Source organism: Marmota marmota, unplaced genomic scaffold (genome assembly GCF_001458135.2).
Source record: "Marmota marmota marmota unplaced genomic scaffold, marMar, whole genome shotgun sequence".
NCBI lineage: Eukaryota > Metazoa > Chordata > Mammalia > Rodentia > Sciuridae > Marmota > Marmota marmota.
In genome coordinates, this window is record NW_025999941.1 from 15,253,712 (window position 1) to 15,275,835 (window position 22,124).

The 22,124-nt window shown below is 41.4% G+C and overlaps 1 protein-coding gene across 1 annotated transcript in view; it reads right to left on the reverse strand.

Moving 5' to 3' along the window:
- Positions 1-22,124, reverse strand: part of Cadps (calcium dependent secretion activator) — a 468,098-nt gene that overhangs the window by 19,046 nt on the left and 426,928 nt on the right. The window contains 1 exon segment of the mRNA XM_048801213.1: positions 21,729-21,836. Coding sequence (XP_048657170.1) covers positions 21,729-21,836 — 108 coding nt within the window.

Below are 22,124 nucleotides of genomic sequence, written 5' to 3' on the forward strand. Positions count from 1 at the left end.
TTTTTTTTTTTTTTTTGTACCAGGGATTGAACCCAGGGGCACTCAACCACTAAGCCACATCCCCAGCCCTTTAAAAAAAAATTTTTTTTTTTTTAAATTTGAGACAAGCTCTCACTAAGGTGCTTAGTGCCTTGCTAAGTTTGCTGAGGCTGGCTTTGAACTTTCGATCCTCCTGCCTCAGCCTCCTGAGGGCCACTGGGATTACAGGTGTGTGCCACTGTGCCCATCTGGCTATTTAGATTTTATGCATGGCATCGACTTCTTAAATTCTCTGAAAAGTTCTGCAATAAAGATATGCATTTAACTTTATGTCTTTCAGATGTAACTGAAAATGACTGAAGAGCCACTTTTCATGAGGCACTTACTTTAATTTTCAGGGTATTTATACAAGGAACCCACTTTGGGAAAAAGTTCTAGAGTGACAATAAGAATAACAATAATTAGCAATTTCAATAAAAATAATACCAGAAAACATTTATTGAGCCCTTGCTAGGAGCCAGGGACTAGTCTAAGTGGTTTATATGAATTAAATACATTTAATTCTCCTAACAACCTAAACAAGTAGTGACTTTTTAAGCCTCAGTGTACACTTCTATGATATATAATATTGATACATATTTCTTTTATAGGACAAAGGAAGAGAAAGAAATGTAATCAGACTTATGTAATAAAGTGGCTTTTAATTTTTATTATATTTTTTCTGCTTCTGATCTCAGAAAATCTGGAGCCCTTGGGTTTCCTAGATAGATAATTTTCCCCCCCTAGAACTCCTTGCCCTATTTAATATCAAGGTAAATGAAGAGCAAGGCAAACTCTTTCAAAATCCTTCCACTGTTCAACTCTTGCTATCCAAATAGCAAAATACACCTTCCCTCTCTGTCTCTTTTGATTAGCCCCCAAAGCCCTGCTGTCCTGAATGAAAGAATCCAATTTAGATATCAAAATGAGATCTGGGCTTGCGTGGACACAACATGACTTCTGAAACTGCTGAGCGTCTAAGTAATTGAATAAAAATGTAACCAGTGGTCAACTCCTCAATGAAAGAAGGAACCTGGACCCTGAACCCGCTGTTCCAACACCCCCTGCTGATCAGCAGGGACCCAACACAGCAAAATCAAGAGTTCTGTGACACAGAGCAGCTTGTCACAAATGTCAGAGGTGGACATGCACCACGTTAGACAAAGGAACCAGGGAACTGTAGTGTCTGAGAGGAAAGGCACTGCTCTCTCAGGTACCTGGAAATTTCTCAGCTCAGACCATTTCTCTCTCCAAGAGACATAAATAATAAAGCCAATGTGATTAAGCCCCAATCAGCTTCTAACCGGCCCTTGTCTGCCACCTGGGTCTCCCAGGGCAGGTGTGCAGTTTGGGCATTAACAAACTGACCACCCTTAACAATATCTTCACCCCGCCAGCCCCACGGCCTATTTTTCTCTGGATATGTCAGGGATTCAGTCCTAGGCCTCCCTGGGCATTGAGAAAATGGCCCCCCATGCCTTTAGCCTCTGTTCTCTCAAAGGAACCCACTGTTTTGAGAAAATGTATAGTTACAATCTAAATTCGCACTTTCAAGTCCGCTCAATCATTTAAAGCTCAATTACGTCTAGAACGAAATTCTAGTTTTGGTGGCACATCCTTACTGCCTATTAACTATGTGAGAAGTAGGAATAATTTATCTGAAAACTATTCTCTGATATGCATACAAGGTCTTAAAAGATAGGATCAGGATTCAGTATGAACTGAATTCAGATTATTCTCCAACAGCATCTGCCCACTCCTCTGATTGCTTCTTAGGTATGGGAACTGCATTTAGAGTTAAAATGCATTAATTCGCAAGCAGATTGACGTAAGCAACTGAAAAAGCAATTTGCATACCATATAGAAATGATTATAGAAATCGTACTCTAAAATAAGGATTGTAACTCATATACAGAACGGAAAGAGAAAGCTGAGTGCCAACTTTGTCTTTTTAAAACAGGGTCGGTTATCCATATTAGGGCTAATTTCATAATTTGCACATATTCAACTTTCTGTAATAACAATGAATCATTAGTTTTGCGAGCCCAAGTTGAAGTTTCTTACTTTGGAAAATTCACACTGACTTTAGAAAGCTGTTTTCCTGGGCTGAGGTGGTTCCAATCATTACCTTCACTATGCAAAAACAGGGCCTGTATACTCATGTTATTACTGTGCTATTGAAAAATCTTAATATAGCGTGTTCAGATAAGGAGGTTATTGGAAAGGTCCAGGCTAAACCACAACAGCTAATTTCCAAGGAGCTCATGAAAGAGCACAAAGATAACCACCTACAAGGTGCTGTCCAGAGCCCCAGAATTCAGACAACCAAACCTCAAAAACTATCACTGGATCCAAAATACTTTTCCAAAGTCTTCCAAGTGCTTTTCAGACTAGATCTGTGGCAACTTAGTGAACGTGAGCTGTTTGGGGAATGATTTCTCATCAGAATGAACATGATCTTTTTAGGAGCCAGAGATGGCTTTGAGCAGTTTCCAAAAAGCAGTCAACAAAGGCGGATGGAGGGGCTGGGACGATACTCGGATGGTGGTCCCAGGAGCTGGAAGGAGTGTTGAGTTTCAAAAGAGAAGACAGCCGACCTGGCCCAGTGGACATACAGGTGGCCTGGATGAGGTACCTCAAAGCCCCAAAGGAAACATTTGGGTGTTCATAGCATTTCCTGTTTAAAGGAGGCCCAGAAAACAGGTTCTGAGGCTGGGGCTCAGGGATGGGGGGGCAAAGAGATAAAATGCTGCTTTTTAAGCTAACATGTGTTTCTACCGCGTGCAGCTGGGCCCTGCCTCCAATGGCGCCCTTTCCTCTTGCTTTATTTTTAATCTCAGGAAACCATATTCCCCTCTTGCTACTTCACACTGCGTGTGACTCTATTTTTTTTTTTTTTCCCTCCCCTTTCTGGGATTAAAAAAAAAAAAATCCACACATTTGCCAGATCGCTTACCTAAACCTTACCCTGGGGGAACCAGCCATCTCATTCCTGTAAATGGCACAAATTTCAGACCACTGCCCTGACACAAGATAAAACATGTCAGTTTTGCTGGTTGTCCCTCCTATCTGCAGATGGTTTTGGGATCCATCAGCCAGGAGGTAAGAAGCCGGCGCCAGGTCCCCCAGGGAAGCATTCAGCGGGGTCTAGGGCCTGGGCACAGAGACAGTTAAAGCATGAGTTAATATGTGCGGCCCGGATCACCCTGCCTGCTTCCCTTCCCCAAGGCTCCCTCCCCCTTCCTCTCCACCCCCCACCCTCNCCCCCTTTCTGAAGCGACCGAATAAGAAATTAAACACTTGTGGGTTCATTCGAATGAGTGAATGAAATTGAATAAGCTCTTAGTACTTGAGGCACACAGCGAGCGCTTGAATGGGGCAAACCTCCTAAGTTGAATGGAGTGTCTTTGGGGACCAATTTGTCTCTTTTCACTCTTTATTCTTCCCTTTTTGCTGACAGATGTACAAAGGCGGAACTACGCCGTGCAGCTTATCCGCATGCACCCACAGCAGCTGTCACTTTTGTCGAGCAAGTTAATCAAGCAAATGCCACCATATCCCACTTTCTATAAGGAACAACATGTTATAGACAGTAGTCTTGCTAGAAAGAGACTTTATTTTAACTTTGATTGGCTTGGTTCCTCCACCTCTCCCAATACTTTCCCCCTCCCCCCCCCCGAACGAGAAAGGGGGAAGGGGGTGGACTTTGACCAAGCCAACTTTTGGCTACGACAACGTTAGATTTCATAATAATATTGGGCATGAGGCTGGAGACTCATTTGGAGTTCTTTCGTAGGGATTGAGGGATGTCCTGGGTCTCTTTTTATTTTTTATTTTATTTTTTAATTTTTATTTTTTCCTTTTTGGGGTTTTGTTTGGTTCTTGTTTTGTCTGAGCCATTGTTTTGCCCCCTGGACTGCGAGGCTCTGTGTCTCAAGTTATAAAGAGAATAAGCTAGTTGTAGAAAATAGTATTATGCCATGGATGTCTTGGATTAATTTGATTCTCTTTGCCTTTATAAAGCAGGTTGTGTTATTTACATATTTCTTTTGATAAACCTCCTTGCCTGGCCAAGCTTACAAAGACTGTGCTTAAATACATAATGACATTTCCTTGGGCATGTTGCCGTCAGTGAGTTCTTTAAGCCGAATGCCCACATTTATTTCTAATCTGCACCAACAAATGACACAGGCCTCCATTTGTCTAGTTCCACATAGGCCAAGTGTGTGTGGGGGAGCCTCTGGAAGAATTCCCTCACCTTCACATCCATGTCCCCCTGTGCTCAGTCACCACTATTTGGTGGTGTTCGGAAACCACCAGGAATGGAGTGAACTTCATTAACCTCAGCCACTGCCCTGGAGCCCCCAGTCCCTTAGAACCCTGAATACCCAAACCAGACATATTTTGAATAAACAAACTCTTTAGAAACAATGCATTATACACCACTTTCCACTGGCCAAGGGATTTGCTACATTCAAGAGTTGGCTCTTTAAACCTTTAAGAGAGGGGGAAAAAATCCTTTCTCTCTTTTTCCTTCCTGCTTTTTTCTTCTCTCCTTCCTTCCCCTTTCCCTCTTTTTGCACCTTGTCACATTGTTTATTGTAAGCTTTGGCTGGAAATAAATCAAGGAAGGACTTGGGCGATACCCGATCTCAAATTTTCACACTGCTGACATCTTAGGCATTATTGGATAATGACCACGTAATGATTTAGTTGCAACTCGGATTGTATTATGCACAGATTGTATGACCATGTTATTCTGTAATTTTGGATTACTTATTTCCTCCCCTGTGAAGCACAACTGATCTGTGAAACCTCATAGTGCCATTCAAAACTTAGCTATGTGGGTAAGTTAAAAGAATCAACAGGGCCCCGGTAGGAAAATCTTGAGCATTGTTGTTTAATAATACCACTGTGTCAAGCTTTGCTTAAGGAACTTAAGCTGCTACCTTAAACCATTTATCAACTGTCTGGGATGTAAATGGCATTGTGTGACCATCATATTCCCCCTCCCAAATAAATCTCTAAACTTTGTTCCTAGGGGATAAAAGATCTCACAAGAGAGGGAGACAGAGATCGAAAGCTGAAACCCTTCCATTGGGCCTAGCTAGAAAGGACTCTTGCAGTACATATAGTGTGTGAGATTTCCTCCTGTGCTCTAGACCCTTTAGCTCAAGTTGAGGTTTCTCCCTGGAGTAGGCTACCATGGTGCTTTTTGTCCCCCCCCCCACCCCAATCTTTAGGCCTAAGTTCTGCCAGCATTCATGGACCTTGACCCCAGTGACAACATCCTCACGTTCGGGAGGAGGTCTGCTCCAGGGGATGGTGAATTTTCATTAAGGGGGTCTCTCTGATTAGCTATGCAACTCCCGTCATTGAAAGTGGACAAGCCATGACTAATAAGCCATGTTCTGAGGATCATTGAATGGCAATTTCTGTCTCATATACTGCTGAGATCCCATTTGGAAATAGTGATTACTCAGGTAAGAACCCAGGGATGGATTTGGGATGCAAAGCGTTCAGTGGAGTAAGGACTTCTGGATGTGAGAAGCATATGTTTGAATAGTACAGCTTCCCCACTGCCCTAAGACGGTAGGGTCAAGTGTCCACTCTTTGGGTCAGAAAGAAAAGGGTTGGATCTAGGATGGACCACTTTTTAGGGTTCTAAATTTGGTGAAGTCAATTTACCAGTCAGTGACCAAAAATCACTGGGGATTGAACCCTTGGGCACTTAACCACTGAAGCACATCTTCAGCCCTTTTTGTATTTGATTTAGAGACAGGGTCTCACTGAGTTGCTTAGGGGCTTGCTAAATTGCTGAGGCTGGTTTTGAACTCACGATCCTCCTGCCTCAGCCTCCTGAGCTGCTGGGATTGAAAGTATGCATCACCATGCCTGGCTCTGAAAAACTTCATCTGCAAAAAACTACCTACCTATCAAGGAAGTCATAAAAATTACCTGCATTACACATTTAACTGCCCAGAACAGAACCTGTTACGCAGGTAGCACCCAGCAAATATTGGCTTTCATCAGCCCCAATCAAATGTAAAAAAACTAAAAAATGGAGAGCAAGAAAGTCCCTCCTAGGGCTACCAGGAGGATTTAATATAATATCTTTAATATAATGGTGCTATTGTCTGCAATGTACAGTTAGGAAAATAGACATAAATATTAAATAAAGAATAAATAAATAAATAAAGGTTATCATGTTGTCGTTATTAAACAGCCATTTGTTAGAACTTTTAATTAACTGGAATTCCTCTCCCTGTTTGCACTTGACCTTTTAGGAGAAAGTTGCCGCTTCTCCTCCCCCCAAAAGCCCCCTTAGGGATTGAATCAAAAGAGCAGCTTTCAGCTAGGCATAGTAGTACATGCCTGTAGTCACAGTGACTCAGGAGGCTGAGGCAGGAGGATCATGAGTTCAAAGCCAGTCTCAACAATTTAGTGAGGTCCTAAGCAATTCAGCTAGGATCTGTTTCTAAATGAAATATATATAAAAAAGGGCTGGGGATGTGGCTCAGTGGTTAAGCAGGCCAGGGTTCAATCCCTAGTATCAAAAAGAAAAAAAAAACAAAAAAGGTTTCAAAATGTGCTTTGGACTGCTGAGCATGGTATCTTCTGTGTGACAGGGAATAGGAAAAGGTGCAACACATTGTATTCAGAGTTGAAGAAAGTAATAGTGGTGCATTTCTGGATAATTCACTCTTTTCACATCTTTATGACCAGATAGTGTCACTAAGGGCTAAGTAGGGTGAAGCCATAATAAAAAAATAAAAAATATTCTGACCCAGATTCTGCTTCAAATGCTCAGTAAGAACTAAGACATATTAGAAATCATTTCAAAAGCAGATGAAAGAGAAAATGTTTTCCAATGAATCTTCAAATTAACCAGAGAATCAAATGGGCCCCCAATAATTCATTCCCCATTAAATTAACCAGAGCACCGTATCTTGTAGGCTTAAAAAAACTTAAGTGATCATCAAAACATTCATAGTGAGATTCCTTAAAGTGCTTAATTACTATTTTCAAGTTAGGATTAGACATAGAATTGAACATATACTTGACAAAGCTGTCAATACCTGTCTAACAAATGGTTCTTGGGGGCTTCCATATGCCAGACTCTGATGTAATGGTGAGCAAAATCCATGCTTTCAGGGATGGGGAGGGAGCACCCATAGTTTCAGGAGATGGGGTCCATTTTATTCATCAATATGTCTTTTAGTATTTTTATTCTCTATGTCAGGATTTATCTACCTCTGCACTATTGACATCCTGACAGGTAGCTGTTGGAGGGGGGTGTCTCTGAGCATTGTAGAGTATCTGCTGCTTTCCACACATGAGGGGGCAATAGCATCTCCACTCCCAACCCACCAGCCAACTGTGATAGTCCTGAAAGTCTCTGGATATTTCATATATATATATATATATATATATATATATATATATATATATACACACACACACACACACACACACACACACACACACACACACTGGGGGACAAAATCACTCACAGGGGAGAACCTCTTTAATGCAATCATTTTGGACCAGATCAATCTCTTGGAACCAACTTCAACAAACAGATGTCTGAACTCTCCTTTAGATCTAGAGACTCGGGATTTTTGGTGGAGAGCTGGGATGAAGACATTGTTACAATCAAAAAAGGACGTAAGTAGTTCTCATGCACATTTCTGGATTAAGAAGCACATATTGAAAGCACACGGTCTACAGTAACATAAAAATGTAGCCCCAGAGGTTACAGAACAGAAAATGCCTACAAAGCAGATATCTATACCCTTAAGTTGGAGACCTCATAACCCCAGTGTTCTTCAACAACATCTCCAGAAAGAAGCCTCTCTAAGGCTAATGGAGACAGTGTTGATGAGGCAGGACGCTTCCAGAGGAAGCCAAAATGTCTCCTGGCTTAGTGTCTAATTATAAACTCCTACCTGGTTCTTTTCCCCCAATCCTAGAAATGTAAACTTCCATCCCATATCTGCCTTCAGGGCCCTTTCTCTGAGGTCTTCATCTTATTGGAATCTTTTTTTCCTTCTCTATCTTTTGGTGCTAGGGATGGAACCCAATGCCTCGTGCATGCTAGGCAAGTACTCTACCAGTGAACCATACCCCCAGTCCTCTCATTTGGATCTTGCTTGACCTTAGGGTAGATTAGGCACAACCGGATTTTTTTGCTGCCTGATATCATATCCTCTGCCTTTTAAAATACTATTGTTGTGGAATTTATCATGACTTTTAACTTTCTCTGCCGCAAAGGCCACTTTAGCATTGGGTAAAGTCTCTATGCTGGTTTTTACACAACCACTACTAAGAGAAGAAGGAGGGTGAGGGGAGGGAGAGGAGGAGGAAAAGGGAAGGAGGGAAAGAAGAAGAAGACAAAGAAGGAGAAAGCAGAGGAGAATTATTTCTGGAGTAGTTTCTATGTGCCGTGTACTGTGGTTTGTGCTTTATAGGTCCTGCCTCAATTTAGTCATCTGAATCCAAAGAGTTGGGAACTGTGTTTAATCCACATTTTTACAGAGGAGAAAATTGAGGCCCCAGGGAGGATAAAGTAACGTACCTGAAATCACACCATTAGTGAGTGGCAGACCCAGAAATTGAACTCAGAGATGTCTGAATGCCAAATCAGTGCTTTTAACATCTGCATGATGTGAAGGACCTGTCCCTTAAAGATCCAAGGTGCATCTTCTAGGAGGAAACATGCAGTGATTCGTTTCACTGATATGATCTGAGATTTTGTTGGAGTACTGAAGCTCCATGGGAGCTACACATGGGTGAGCTTTAAGTTCAAGCTGAGAAAGTTAGGTGTTAATGATTCCTTGGGTTTTATCTCTTAGACCCTTAAAAAGATGTTTTTTGGAGGAAGCTTATCAAAAGGACTTTTGAGATCACTTTCTGAGGTATCTGCTGCGTACAATATTCTTCAGAGGCAGTAACCAGAATCCCTTGGTTAAAAAAGAAAAAGACTCACGTGATAATGATAAGGGTTTCCTAAAGTCAAAACTCAAACAGCCCAAATCATTGAAGACAAAGGTAGTGCCAACAACTTGGGAGGCTGAGGCAGGAGGATTGTGGGTTCAAAGCCAACCTCAGCAATTTAGTGAGGCCCGTAGCAACTTAGTAAGACCCTATCTCTAAATAAAATATAAAAAAAGGGCTGGGGGTGTGGCTTAGTGGTTAAGCACCCCGGGGTGGGGGGGTTCAGTTCCAGATACTTAAAAAAAAAAAAGGAGTTGTGGAGGAAGTGGTGGTGTTAGAACATTTTGTTCCCCACCAATCAATCTCTTACAGCACTGACATTTTGAGTGGGTCATTGATTGTTGTAGGGAGAGCTACGCTGAGTATTTCAGTTTTTGGCAGGATCTCTAACCTCTGCCTACCACATGCCAATAATATGTTCCCAACCTCCAAATTGTGATAACCCAAAATGTCCCTTGATATGGCCCCATGTCCTCTACAGAACACGGTCACCCCAGGTGGAAAAAAGAGCAACAACTTCCTTTTCTTTTCTTTTGGTCTAGAGCTCCCCAAACTAGGGAAGCAGCTAATCACTTAAGTCTCATTCCTTTCGTAGGAAGGTTTCCTAGGCCACAGAATGAATTTTCTGAACCCAAGGGAGTGAGATTTCTTTTTCTTCAAAGGTGATTTTAGAGAGTTTCATTAGAAAACAACTCATGAATAATGTTACTTATTTTACATATAATTTGTTCTTTTCTAAAACAGTTTTTTTTCTCCTCCTACAAAATTAATGAGAGGGGCTCTTCTGCCCTGATTGGCACACAGATCTGGTAATTAATAAGAATTCATCCTGGGTAAGACCTGGAGATTTGTTGATATGACAGGCGTTAGTCCAGGGATGGTCAGAGTGAAAGTCTCTGCCAAAGGCAGGTGACACTATCCTCGGGAGTCCTTGGATCCAGGAACCTTCATGCTGTAGGTGGATCATGATGCTCCATCAACTGGACTTTTAATCAACAGCAGTAAGAGTTTAACAGAAGAGCAGGAACATGTTAACTCTTCTGAGTTGGGAATTTGGGATGAACGAAGTTGAACCTTCTTTTCAGGTTTTTGGACACACATAAAAAAATGACTTGCAGCAACATGGTAGAAGCAACCACTTCTTTTCCCCTTTCTTTTCTTTTCTCTCCCTCTTTTAAAATCAAGATCCTAATATAATTACAAGAAGGAAAGAAAAGAAAAGGATGGAGGGAATCCATACTGCTGATCTAACGTGCCCCTACATTTCCTTCCCTTGGCTCCTATCGGAACTTTCAGGGAAGATCCAATGAGAGAGGTGAAGAGAGTTTGAAATGTCTCATAAGCTTTTCCTGTCACTGCATGAAGTCCTCTGGACATTATGTATTTTGCAGACTAGGTCTCAAGCTAATTCCTTGGGTTGACAAGTGCACTTTTTATTTGAGGGTGGAGTGTGCTGGGGATTTAACCCAGGGACACTTTACCACTGAGCTATATTCCCAACCCCTTTTTATTTCTTATTTTGAGACAGGGTCGTGCTGTGTTGCTTAGGGCCTTGCAAAGTTGCTGAGACTGGCCTCAAAGGTGCAAGCCTCCTGCCTCAGCCTCCCCAGTTGCTGAGATCACAGATGTGCACCTCGGTGCCTGGCTGACAAATGAACTTCTTTATTTTAATAATATTTATTATTTTAATAATATTTATTATTTTAATAATCATTTTAACAATGAATAAGCCCGACTTTGTTGTTGCTACATTGTGTGTGTCATGTTTGTTATGATGGGGGTAGCAGAGGAACTTGTGACATTTGGAGAGGAAGGGTTCCCTATACACATCTAGCAGTGACCAGTTTCCTGGTTCATCCAGATCAGTGGTTCATAAATTGAGGTGATTTTGCCCCCTAGGGAAAATTTAGCCCTACCTGGGACATTTGTTGATATCACCACTGGTGGTGGTGGGGGGTTGTGATTGCTGCTGGTGTCTAGAATAGAAGTCAGAGACACTGCTCCATCCTTCTATAGAGAGAACAGCACCTGCAACAAAGAATTATCTGGCTCAAAATGTCAATAGCAGCCAAGAGTGAGAAATTTTGTTCCAAATGCATTTTTTTGTTTTTTGGAACAAAATCATCCATGTTCCCGGCCCTTTTTGGATTTTTCAAAGACAGGGTCTCCCTGAGTTGCTTAGGTCTTGCTAAGTTGCTGAGGCTGGCTTTGAATTTGCCATCCTCCTGCCTCAGCTTCCAAAGCCATTGGGATGACAGGCGTGCACTACTGTGTCTGGCCCAAATGCATTTTAAAATTGAGGGTTATAACTTCTTAGTGTACAGTGAAATAGTTTCATTTGCTATCACCAATATGTTTTGAAAGATGAAAGAGAACATTATCAGACTGTATTATATGTAGTAAGGGGCAAATATTGTTTCACAAACTTTTTTTTTTTCTTTACATGTGTGCATATATCCATACATTATGCTGCAAAGTGAATTTTTATTTAATCTTTTTTTTTTTTTTTTCCTGTGATGCTAGGGATTGAACCCTGGGCATTCTGCATGCCAAGCAAATATTCTACCACTGAGCTATACCCTGATGCTGGGAGCCATTAGCCAAGTAGGTATGACAATTTCCTTGCCAGCGTACCCCATGTTGCAGTGACATTGAATGTAGGTGACCTTGCTCAAGGACCAAGGCGGATTAGGGCGTTCCCGGTTTAGGTTCCAGGTTTAAGGTTTAAGATTATTCCTGCTGGGAATAGGGCGTATCCTGCTGCCTGAGTTCCCCTTGAGTTCTCATGGGATTCAGACAGTATATTTTGGAGATAGAAGCCCAGTGGAGGGGGATTTGGGCAGAGAACGTGGATTTCCCCAGAACGTGTTTGTAGACGGCTGATGTGAGTTCGGGAATAAAGAGTTGCTGTTTGAATCTACAAGCTGTGTGGTGGCTCGTGATTGTGTGCCCAGCCAGACTGCGGCACCCTGACTCTAAAATTTGTTTCTTACTGTGAGTTATGGGGAACATAAATTTGAAAGTCACTGATCTTATCTGCATTTTTCAAATATTAGCATGCATTTGAAACACCAGAAGATCTTGTTCAAATGCAGATTATGACTTGTTTGGGGTTGGGCTGGGGCAGAGATGATGGATCTCTCATGAACTCCCAGGTAATGCTGAGCTTGAGAGTCCATGGACCACACTCTGAATAACAAGAACTTATAACAAAAACTTACATTAAATTCATTCATGCAGAAAAAAATTGAGCGATTGGTTAAGAGTCTAGATGCTGACAGACAGTGAAACCTTTTGATAGAAGTCATAGCTTTTACAGAGCCTGGCAGGGAGAAAATAGTGACTTGGTTAATTAACGGGAAGTATCCGAGGATTTAGTACATCTCGTTTCTTTCAACACAATGTGATAATATTTGTTCTACACAATGTGTCTTGGCTACTCTATATTTGTGTGTGTGTGTGTGTGTGTGTGTGTGTATGTATGCATGCACATGCGTAGCATGTATAAAAGTCTGTCACTTTCTGCTTCTATGCCATAAGTCTGTGGTAAGAGGGAAAAAAACCCAGAAAACAAAAAAAACAAAACAAAAACAAAAAATCTTTTCTAAGACACGAAAGTAGTGTGTGGGTCATGTTAACAAGAATACTGTGACCTTAACGTAATAGAGCAATCAGCCTGGCTTCTAACAGTGATTAATGGAACATTCTCCTCTGGAAAAGAAAACAAATTAACTGTCTTCACCAAATGTCTCCTGGAACACAGAAAGCTGTTCTGATAAAGACACTTAGCAAAACTCTCCGTGGCACACAAGCTACAGAGAAAATTCACGGCTGGTTTTACGTAAGGTTTGTCCTAAAGTAAATGAGATCTATTTCTGTGAATGACTTTGAAAGGATGTAGCTAGATTACATGAGAACTATTTGATGTTTTGATACACCAGAGTATCTGTGAGGACAACCGCATCAAAAATAATGAACACTCAATCCCTTTCAGGTAGAAACAACCCATTTTACATGATTAGTCCAAATTATTAATGTCCCCTTATCTTTTCTGTATGCTGAAACTTCTCAGCATGGAAAGAGGAATTCTCATGTTCATGTGAAAGGTATTTCCAGACCTAAGACTCCCAAATCAAAGGAATTAATTGCTATCATTTACCTGTGGAGGCCATGGGGTAAGAGGATTCGAATATGAGATTCATTGCAATGGGCAATTAGAAGCATCAAAATACCATGTCATTTCCCCTCTCATCCTAATAAGGTTTACTTCTATCATCCTACAGAAATACACAGAGAGGCAAAACCCTTTCTTCCTTTGGTCAAATTCTTTGTTAAAGCCAGGTGTGGTGGCTATAATCCCAGCAATTTGGGAGGCTGAGGCAGGAGAATTGCAAGTTTGAGGCCAGCCTCAATAATTTAGCAAGGCCCTTAGCAATTTAGCAAGACTCTGTCTCAAAATAAAAATTATAAAGGGCTAGGGATGTGGCTCAATAGTTAAGCATCTCTGGGTTCAATCCCCAGTACCAAACAACAAACAACAACAACAAAACCCCAACCAAAACCAAAACCAAAACTAAACAAAACAACCCAAACAAATAAACAAAAAAACAACCTTGTTAAAATTGCAAGTACTCCAAGAAAGGCAATGAAGATGATTAAATCTATGGATGGTGGGTAGCAGAGAAAGCAGGAAGACACTGGGTCTTTGAGTGGCCCTGGAGGGTAACACACTTGAAGACAAACTTGGATTGTTTTGTAATTTGAGCTTGGAAAAATCTTGTGATGGACTTGTAAGAATCCGAACAGAACTTATAATGGGGCTGGATATATGCTTTGCTTTAACTAAGGGAACTCACTGATGAAACAGATGTGCATATCCTGGTCTTCATACAGTATACACCCACCATACACATGCATACGCATGCACGCTTGCCCGTTCTATGTATACGGCAGGTAACGTTATCTGTTAAGGTAAGAGGGATGGGCCATCCACTTCACATTTTTCTTGACTCTTGCACAGTACCTGAATTCTTGGGGAATGACACTCCTCTGCAGCTCTAATAACGTGGCCTAGGGCATGACTTAGAATCGAGAATTTACAGGGGGGGTGGTGTGGGGAGACTCAAAATGGTGAAACAATCAACTCTCTCTCCTTTTCCTAACTGAATTTTGGATTTGTTTTCCATTCCAATATCTATCATTGTACAGATTCTACAGGATGTCCTGGCAGACTGGCAATATGCTCTCTAGCCTTATAATTGAGGCTCATAGAGATGAGGTTACAGTTCAATTAACATTTGATCTGAAGAATATGAAAAAGCTAAGCATCAGACTAATTTGGAAGGCTTCATTTCAGATTGATAACCCCAGGGGGGAAAAAAAATCTTTGAATTAACAAAGAGACCTTCCTAATGGTGTGGCTACAAATGCATCAAAGACACTAGACCAAGATGTTACCAAAATAATTACTGAGTGGTGGTGCACACCTGAAATCTCAGGGGCTTGGGAGGCTGAGGCAGGAGGATTGTGAGTTCATAGCCAGCCTTAGTAACAGCGAGGTGCTAAGCAACTCAGTGAGACCCTGTCTCTAAATAAAATACAAAATAGGACTGGGGATGTGGCTCCGTGATTAAGCACTCTGAGTTCAATCCCTGGTATAAAAAAAAAGAAAAAAAAAATTACAGTGACACAGAAACTGGAGACCATGAGCCTCAGATTGATCCACTCAGCTCAGATATATGAGTCTTATTACATGAAATAAAATCCTTGCAGTTCTTCACATGGCCAACTAGTACCTGGCCTCTGTGGGTTTCTTCCAGTTTCACTATTTTTTTTTTAAACTGGCTTCAGACATTCTCCTTACATTCAGAGAACAGCTTTGAAAAAAAAAAAATCCTGGGTTGAATTCTGCTAAGTTACTAATTATGTTTAAGAGAAGTACTTGGTTGAATTCAGCATGATTTTTTTTTCTTCAACAAATGGGTTCTATGTTTAGATAGTAATAAACTCCTCCAGTCTGTAGAACAACTGGCATGGTGGTCCCTTGCACAAGTCAGGATCATGGAAAAAGGGCCAGCACTGATTAAAAAAGAGATTGAGATGGCATCACGACCCTGCCCTGTGACTTTGTGTCAGATCTTGGTTGAACCAGCCAGTTGTGGAGAGAATTTAGGGGAGAAAATGGAAATTTTGAACATTTACTGGCATGGGAAATAGAGGTCCTGAACTTGGAGAAAGCAACTCTTTTTTGTTTACTCATTCTGGGAAAAGGGTACATAAGGAATATAAGCACAAAGAAAAAAATCTGAAAGAATAAATATTCAGGTAATCATCTCAGAGTTCTGGGAACCCAAAATTGAATTTTATTTTTCAATTTTATTTTCAATTCAGTTCTGCTTTCTGAATGTCTACAATACTTCATCATCATAATAAAAGGTATGAACCTTTCCTTCCCTTGGTCTCCCTCCTACCTCAATTCCTTCTGAAGTTCAGGAGGTGGATTGATTTATTTGCTAATTTGTTGCAGTTTTAGTAAGGGAGACAGAAACAGGCCATTTCAAAAATCCCTTGAACAAACAAGTAGTTCTAAGAGATGATGTGGATAATGAGAAATGATTTGCTATGCCACTCTATATTAATTACATTATATTTACTTCTCACAGCAACTATGAGAAATAAATTTTTTTTTTAATGGCTCACACCTGTAATCCCAGCAATTTGGGAGTCTTAGGTAGGAGGATCAAAAGTTCGAGGCCAGCTCAGCAACTTAGTGAGACCCAGTCTCAAAATAAAACATTAAAAGGGGGTGGGGATGTAGCTCAGTGGTAGAGTGACCCTGGGTTCAATCCCCTCCTCTGCCCCCGACAAAAGCAGATGTTGAGCCTCAGAGAGACTAAGAAATTCACCTGAGGTCCAACAGCTCAGAGGCCCAACAGCTCAGAGGTGGCAACACCAGGATTCTTCCTCCTGTCTGACTTACATGCAGGCTTTCCTCCTGACCATTACTGTTCTGCACAATTCAGAAAGACTATCAGGTTCCTGTACACCAGGGAATTCTAAGCATCTTAAGATGAGTTTAGCATCTTAAAGTGACAGACATCCTGACACACCATAGAACAGAGATGGAGTTTTGTTTGGCAAGAAAAACAGGGCTGGCTTTGGGCTGGGGTGGGGAGCATTTGCATTTCAATTAATGATGATGCTGATGAAGATGATGGTGGTGGTGGTGGTGGGTGGAGTTGGCTGACACTTACCAAATGCGTCCTCTGAGCCTCTGAGCCGGGTGCAGCTCCGTATGGCATGGCCTTTCAGCCTCACAGCAACCCCACAAGAGAGGCTCTGTTTATTATCTAGATGAATCATCGGAGGCTCTGAGAGATTAAATACCTTGTCCAAGGTCACCTAGCTTGCAAGGTCTGAGATTGTCATACTGTAACTCCCATTTAGGACACTCAGGTCTGTTTACCTCTGATAGAGGGGATAACTCACTATTTCAGTGTCTACTATGCTATTTACCTGGATTTTCTTTAATCAGCACCCCCAGAACTGTAACCTACATTTTTTGGAAGGTCACTTCTCTCACCTGGACATCTGGTGAAGGACATTATGGCTATAACATTATGCTCTCCTTGTAGCCTATTCTTCAGTACTTCCTGGAGCAAGATGACTCCTGCTTTGATTGACATCTGCTCTTGTCTGTCAATAAGGTCATAAAAATAAGGTGACCTGTGATTTCCTATACAAATACTGCCAGTATGTTTCCATAGGCAGATTTCATTTTTTTGAATTACCCCCTTAAAGGGAAATAGTCACTCCATTCTTGTGCTGGACACATATACGATTTGAGAATGGAACAACAAATTAAAGTCTGTGCAAAGCAAAGAATACTGAGTAGCAGCTCCATCTGAATCTGACCGTGCTGCCTGATTAAGTTCTTAAAGGCAGTTGGGTAAAGGGGCCCTTTCCTGATCTGATAACTGCCAGGGAGAAGCCAAATGCGGAGTCAATCTGCAAATACTTAATCCTCCAGAAGGCAGATTAAGTGTATAATTGACCTAGATAATCCATGTATCATCTCCAGTCAAATGTTCCCTGGGTCCGGTTCACAATGACACGGGGGCCTGCAGAAAGCCAGCGTCATGCAGCATCACCACCAGTGTGGATTCCATCCAAGTTTGAGATGGCTTTTTAATCACTCATCTCAGAGCCTGTGAGGTTTAAGCAGATGAATTCACCCTAAGCACATCTCTTTTAATCCTGATTTTCTTCTCAGTCTGTGTCTTCAAGAAGTACAAGGAGGAAAGAAAATAAATTAATTTTTGTTTAGACCTTGAAAATCTTAGGTGCTTCTATTGATGATCTGATCTCTCATTTCAAAAAGCATGTTTTTGTTTTGGGGAAGATGTTGAATTAATCACTAGAGAAGGCGGGGGTGGGGGGGTGGGGTGGGGGGTGGAGTGCAGGAAGCCATCTGTATGATTTATAGATACTCCAACTTGAAATCGCTATCTTCGAGTTATTTCTTGAGCTTGTGATTTTCTCCTTAGCTGCTGCTGCAGGAACATGGAGATTATTTCATATCCATGTTTTATATTTTCTTTAAAAATCAGCAATAATTGCCGAGGAGGGCAAGGTTCCCCTTGACACTGACAGCAATCTGATTTCCTTTTAAAAATTCACCACTTTAATATAATTTCAATTCATTGTTATTGTACATATTGGAATATTCTCTTGATTTAAATCTCTGAATATTTTGTTTCTAAATAGAAGAAACTTACTTTGCAACAAGTGAGAACAGTATGCAACTATTCTTCATATATGATTTTTAGAAAAAATATAGATTAAAAAAATGTACATCTAAAATATCGTGGGTAACAGTTTGGAGATTCTTTTCTAATCAGTACTTTATTTTGGATTGGTTAGGTCCCATTTAAAGTTCATTATCAAAAAAAAGTATTGTTAGTGTTTTATGGAAAGACTAATACAAACCAATTAGATCAATAAACAAGGAAACTTTTGTTGCAGGAAAATAATCTGGTAATGCAATATTATGTCCAAATGTATTTTCTCCAATAAAGCTAGAGTATGCTTGGTTTTAAAAAAATTTTTGGTAAGATGAATTTGGAAAGCCTATTCTTACGTTACATAATAAAATAAAAATGCAGAACATCCCAAATAGAGCCCTGAATGCTATGCCGATAATCTTCCCCAAGCACCCTTTTCTAGCCACAAGTACAAAGATGAGGCAGAGGAAGTGAGTTCATGATTACTGGATGGGGGGGCCTCGCTAAAACAGAACATGCACCGTTAAGTGACCAGCTATTATGCAGAATATTCCCAGATACAAACACACACACTAAAGCCATCCAGCCTTTTCTCCAAGGGCACACTCAATTGTGCAAAAAAGGAAACAATCCAAATAGCAAGAACTCAAGGGATTTACCAGGTAAATAAAACTGAGACATGAAACTCAGTTCAAAACACAACAGGAACTCTTAGAACATGCCTCTGAATGACAGATGCCAGCAGAACAGAACCTGGGAATGACACCACAGAACCAACACCCCCCCAACAGCAAACAATCTTAGAGAGAGACGAGATATATATATATATATATATATATTTTTTTTTCCCCTTCATTCAAAATGCTAATTTGCTATTATTCATTTTTGCCATTTATCAAAATGCAACAATTTGGAAGCAAAACCTCCCAGATCAACAAGTCTTTCTCAAAAGGTTTCTGCCAATTGTTTATAGGACCACCATTGTGAAGTTTAAAGAATAAGTTCGTTGCAGCCAGAAACATAGGGCAGCAGCTTTCAGGCCCCTTCTGCCTTGATGTTCCCACCCTCTTGTTTAGCTCGGTGGACAGGAGTCTCGAAGAGCATCTATGCAAAGAAATAAACAGGATGCTTGAGGAAACAGAAGCCAAAAATAATCAAACATGTTGGTAATCTGATGTTTTGCTGCTAGATTATAGAAAAACAGTAAGTACTGAATTAAATTACCAAGGCTGCATGGTAATGAAGCTTTTTGAGAAGCTCTGGGTTTTGAAAATGACAAATGTTTTAAATCCCTGACAGATTCAATAACTTTTTTTGCACGACATCAGTTAGGTTGCCTAGCACCAATATATTCTGTAAATTAGGGGATCAGGTTATTATTTGGAAAGGAGAAAAGTAAATGGCCAAGAAATTTATATCTAAATAAGCTCCTGAAAATAAAAAAAAAAGACTCTCCATGGGGTTGGGAGAGATATGAAGTCAATGGTCAGATTGGCTCAGCCTTTAAAATCACTAGGGACTCCATTGGGAAAACAAAATTGGGACAATAAGAAGGTCAATTGTTCCCAGGCTGTTGCTCATGCAGTGGAATATGTGGAGGAATCAGAGACACTTGTGAATTCCTGAATGACCCTGAACATAACTGGCTCTCTGAAAAGCATCTTCTTAGTAATATTTCTTTCAGTTATCCATTCACAGTCATGCCCAGGGGGTGGAAATGGGCCTGCATGTGCCCACAGTTAGGCATGCCCACTTTCCCCTTCTGTATCTGCTGCCAAGGCTGGACTCTTTACTTTTTTGCATCAAAAGTGGGTTGTCCCTTTCTTTAAAAAGAGCCCCCAAAGAGATCATTTGCCTTGCTGGTTTTTTGCAAGACTACCTTTAAAAAGTTCTTTTCCCCTCTTCTACTTTGAAATTTAAAACAAAACAAAAAAGAAAAAAAAAGAAAGAAAAAGAGGGGATTATTTCATATCCATGAAGTGACAGGTTAAACTGCAGATGAAGCCTCCAATTCAGTACTAGGTGTTTTTGAAGTTCCAGCGAGATCATGGCACACACGCTCGTGCGGGGACATGCACTCACGCGCATACACACGCGCGCACGCATACAAGGGTGCACACGCATACGCGGGCCACACAAAACCGAGAATCAGAAGATAACCGATCAAAGGAAAAGAAAAGAAAAGAAAAGAAAAGAAAAAAAAAAAAGGCAACCTAGGCATTGAAAAGAACAATCCACAGGCTTCTTGAAAATTTGTGGTTTGGAATTGAATTCAGTGGAGAGGGGAAGAGTGTCCACACTCCTATCTGCAGACCCCGAGGGTGCTGCCTGTCTGTTTTCAATGCCTATGGGAGGGGGGGATTGTGCCCCAGATATATTAGGCTCAGGACTTTGATAAAGGCGCACATGCAGAGAAGGGAGAGGACCCGCTGGTGAGCTTTATGTATGTATGAGGCATTCTCAGTGGATGTGGGTCATGGTAGAAGATGTACACAGGAAGATTATTTGATTCTAATTCATGCCACTTGATATAATGTGATAAAACATTTGACATGAGAGATAAGTTCCATTTTAATCCAAGAGAGGACGAGTGGGAATTAAAAAGTAAGAAGGGTTTTGTGGTGCAGGAAGGTGATGCGGGGGAGAGGGGTATGGAACACAGAGAGGGGACGACTGGGAAAAGGGGAGAAAAAAAAAGAGAGAGAGAGAAGCCTTTTCAACACACTAGGAAAGCAAATGAGCTGGAAGACAAAGCATTTAAAAGTCAGAAGCTGCAGAATCCGAAAGCGGTGCCAACAATGAGCTCACTTAGCTATGGAACAAAAACACACGCGCGCGCACACACACACACACACGCACACACACAAAAAAACTCAGTGTAAATTGGTGAACACAATCACAGAAAAAATATAGAAACAAGGATTCCATAATAGACCAAAACATTAATGTTCGGGCTGGCACTAAAAATACAAGAAACCTGGACAGGAGGAGCTCACATTTCACGAGACAGAAGTAGTCTGCACAATTAGAGCCACACGGAGACAAGGACATTGGCTTCCATGCACTCTGGCCGGGTCTCCACTGGCAAGTTGTGGGGAAATGGGAAGCAAAATACCTGGCTATATTAAGCAACCCCATCTGTTTTGGTCTGAAAGAGGCAAGCAATTTGAGACCAAAGCAGATTCTTTTTTTTCTTTTCTTTTCTTTTTCTTTTTGCCTTGGTGGCTTGCTTTGCTGTGCAGATGTAGTCACAGTGGAAATAAGAAATCTGAAGTTTGACCTGGGTCTGGCAGCCCAGCGTATTCACTTTGGAATACCTGCTTCTTCATGCATTTTTTTTCAGGTGAGTGGGTGGGGGCAGAGCACCACTGCTCAGACAGGCACCTGGCCCATTCACTCTCGCCCAAACCCTGGCTTGATTTCTGAAAAGAGCAGGAAAAAGTGCTAATATCAATCCTACCAGTTTGCCAAAACCCAGGGCTAAGGATTTCTGGTCTTGTAGAAATAAAATCATCTTTGAAGCCATAATAATGTGACATTTACTGCACATCTGCACATCTGCATGCCATCCTGCTGCTGGAGGTAGCCTCCCTCCCCCAGCCTCCCTCATGTGAGGCCAGATTGCAAGGAGGAAGACCTGGTCTTTGCCAGTTACAGAATGCTGCCTCACAAGCTCCGTGCGGGGACGCGCCTGCGTGCTGTCCTACGTGTAACACACAGCCTTGGGACCGAGACACTGCCACACCAGGGGTGGGTTCAGAACAGACACACGACAGATAGGCGCCTAAGGCAGAGGAAGAGGAAAAGATTTTGCTTGAAATCAGGAGCAATCCATTTTCTCAAAATGTGACTTATCCTCCTGTCTCTTATTTTGTCACATTTTGGAGGGTCTCCTCCTTGGTCTTCAAGGAGGAGAAGGCATTTACTTACATCAAATAACCTTTCTATATACATCTCCTCATTGACCTTATCACGCAGGACATCCTGAGAGTGACGGACGAAAGTCACGTAGGCGTCGGCCACATCCATTCCAGGTTTCTGCAAAGAAACAGGAAAACATGAAAATGGGATTTGCAGACAATGACTCTTCAGGGATGACCCATTTGTCCTGGCTCCCACCCGCAGCCCCTCCTATCCTCTGCACTGTTTTGGCGGGATCAGGTTTGCAGCACACAGCCTGGACTGGTAGGAATTGATATTAGCCCTTCCTGTTCTTTTCAGAAATCAAGCCAGGCAAAGAGGAGAGTTGGAATTGCAGATTTTTTTTTTCCCTACCGTTAATTCTTTTTTTGTTTTCTGGCAATTTTATCTAATGGATGAATCTTC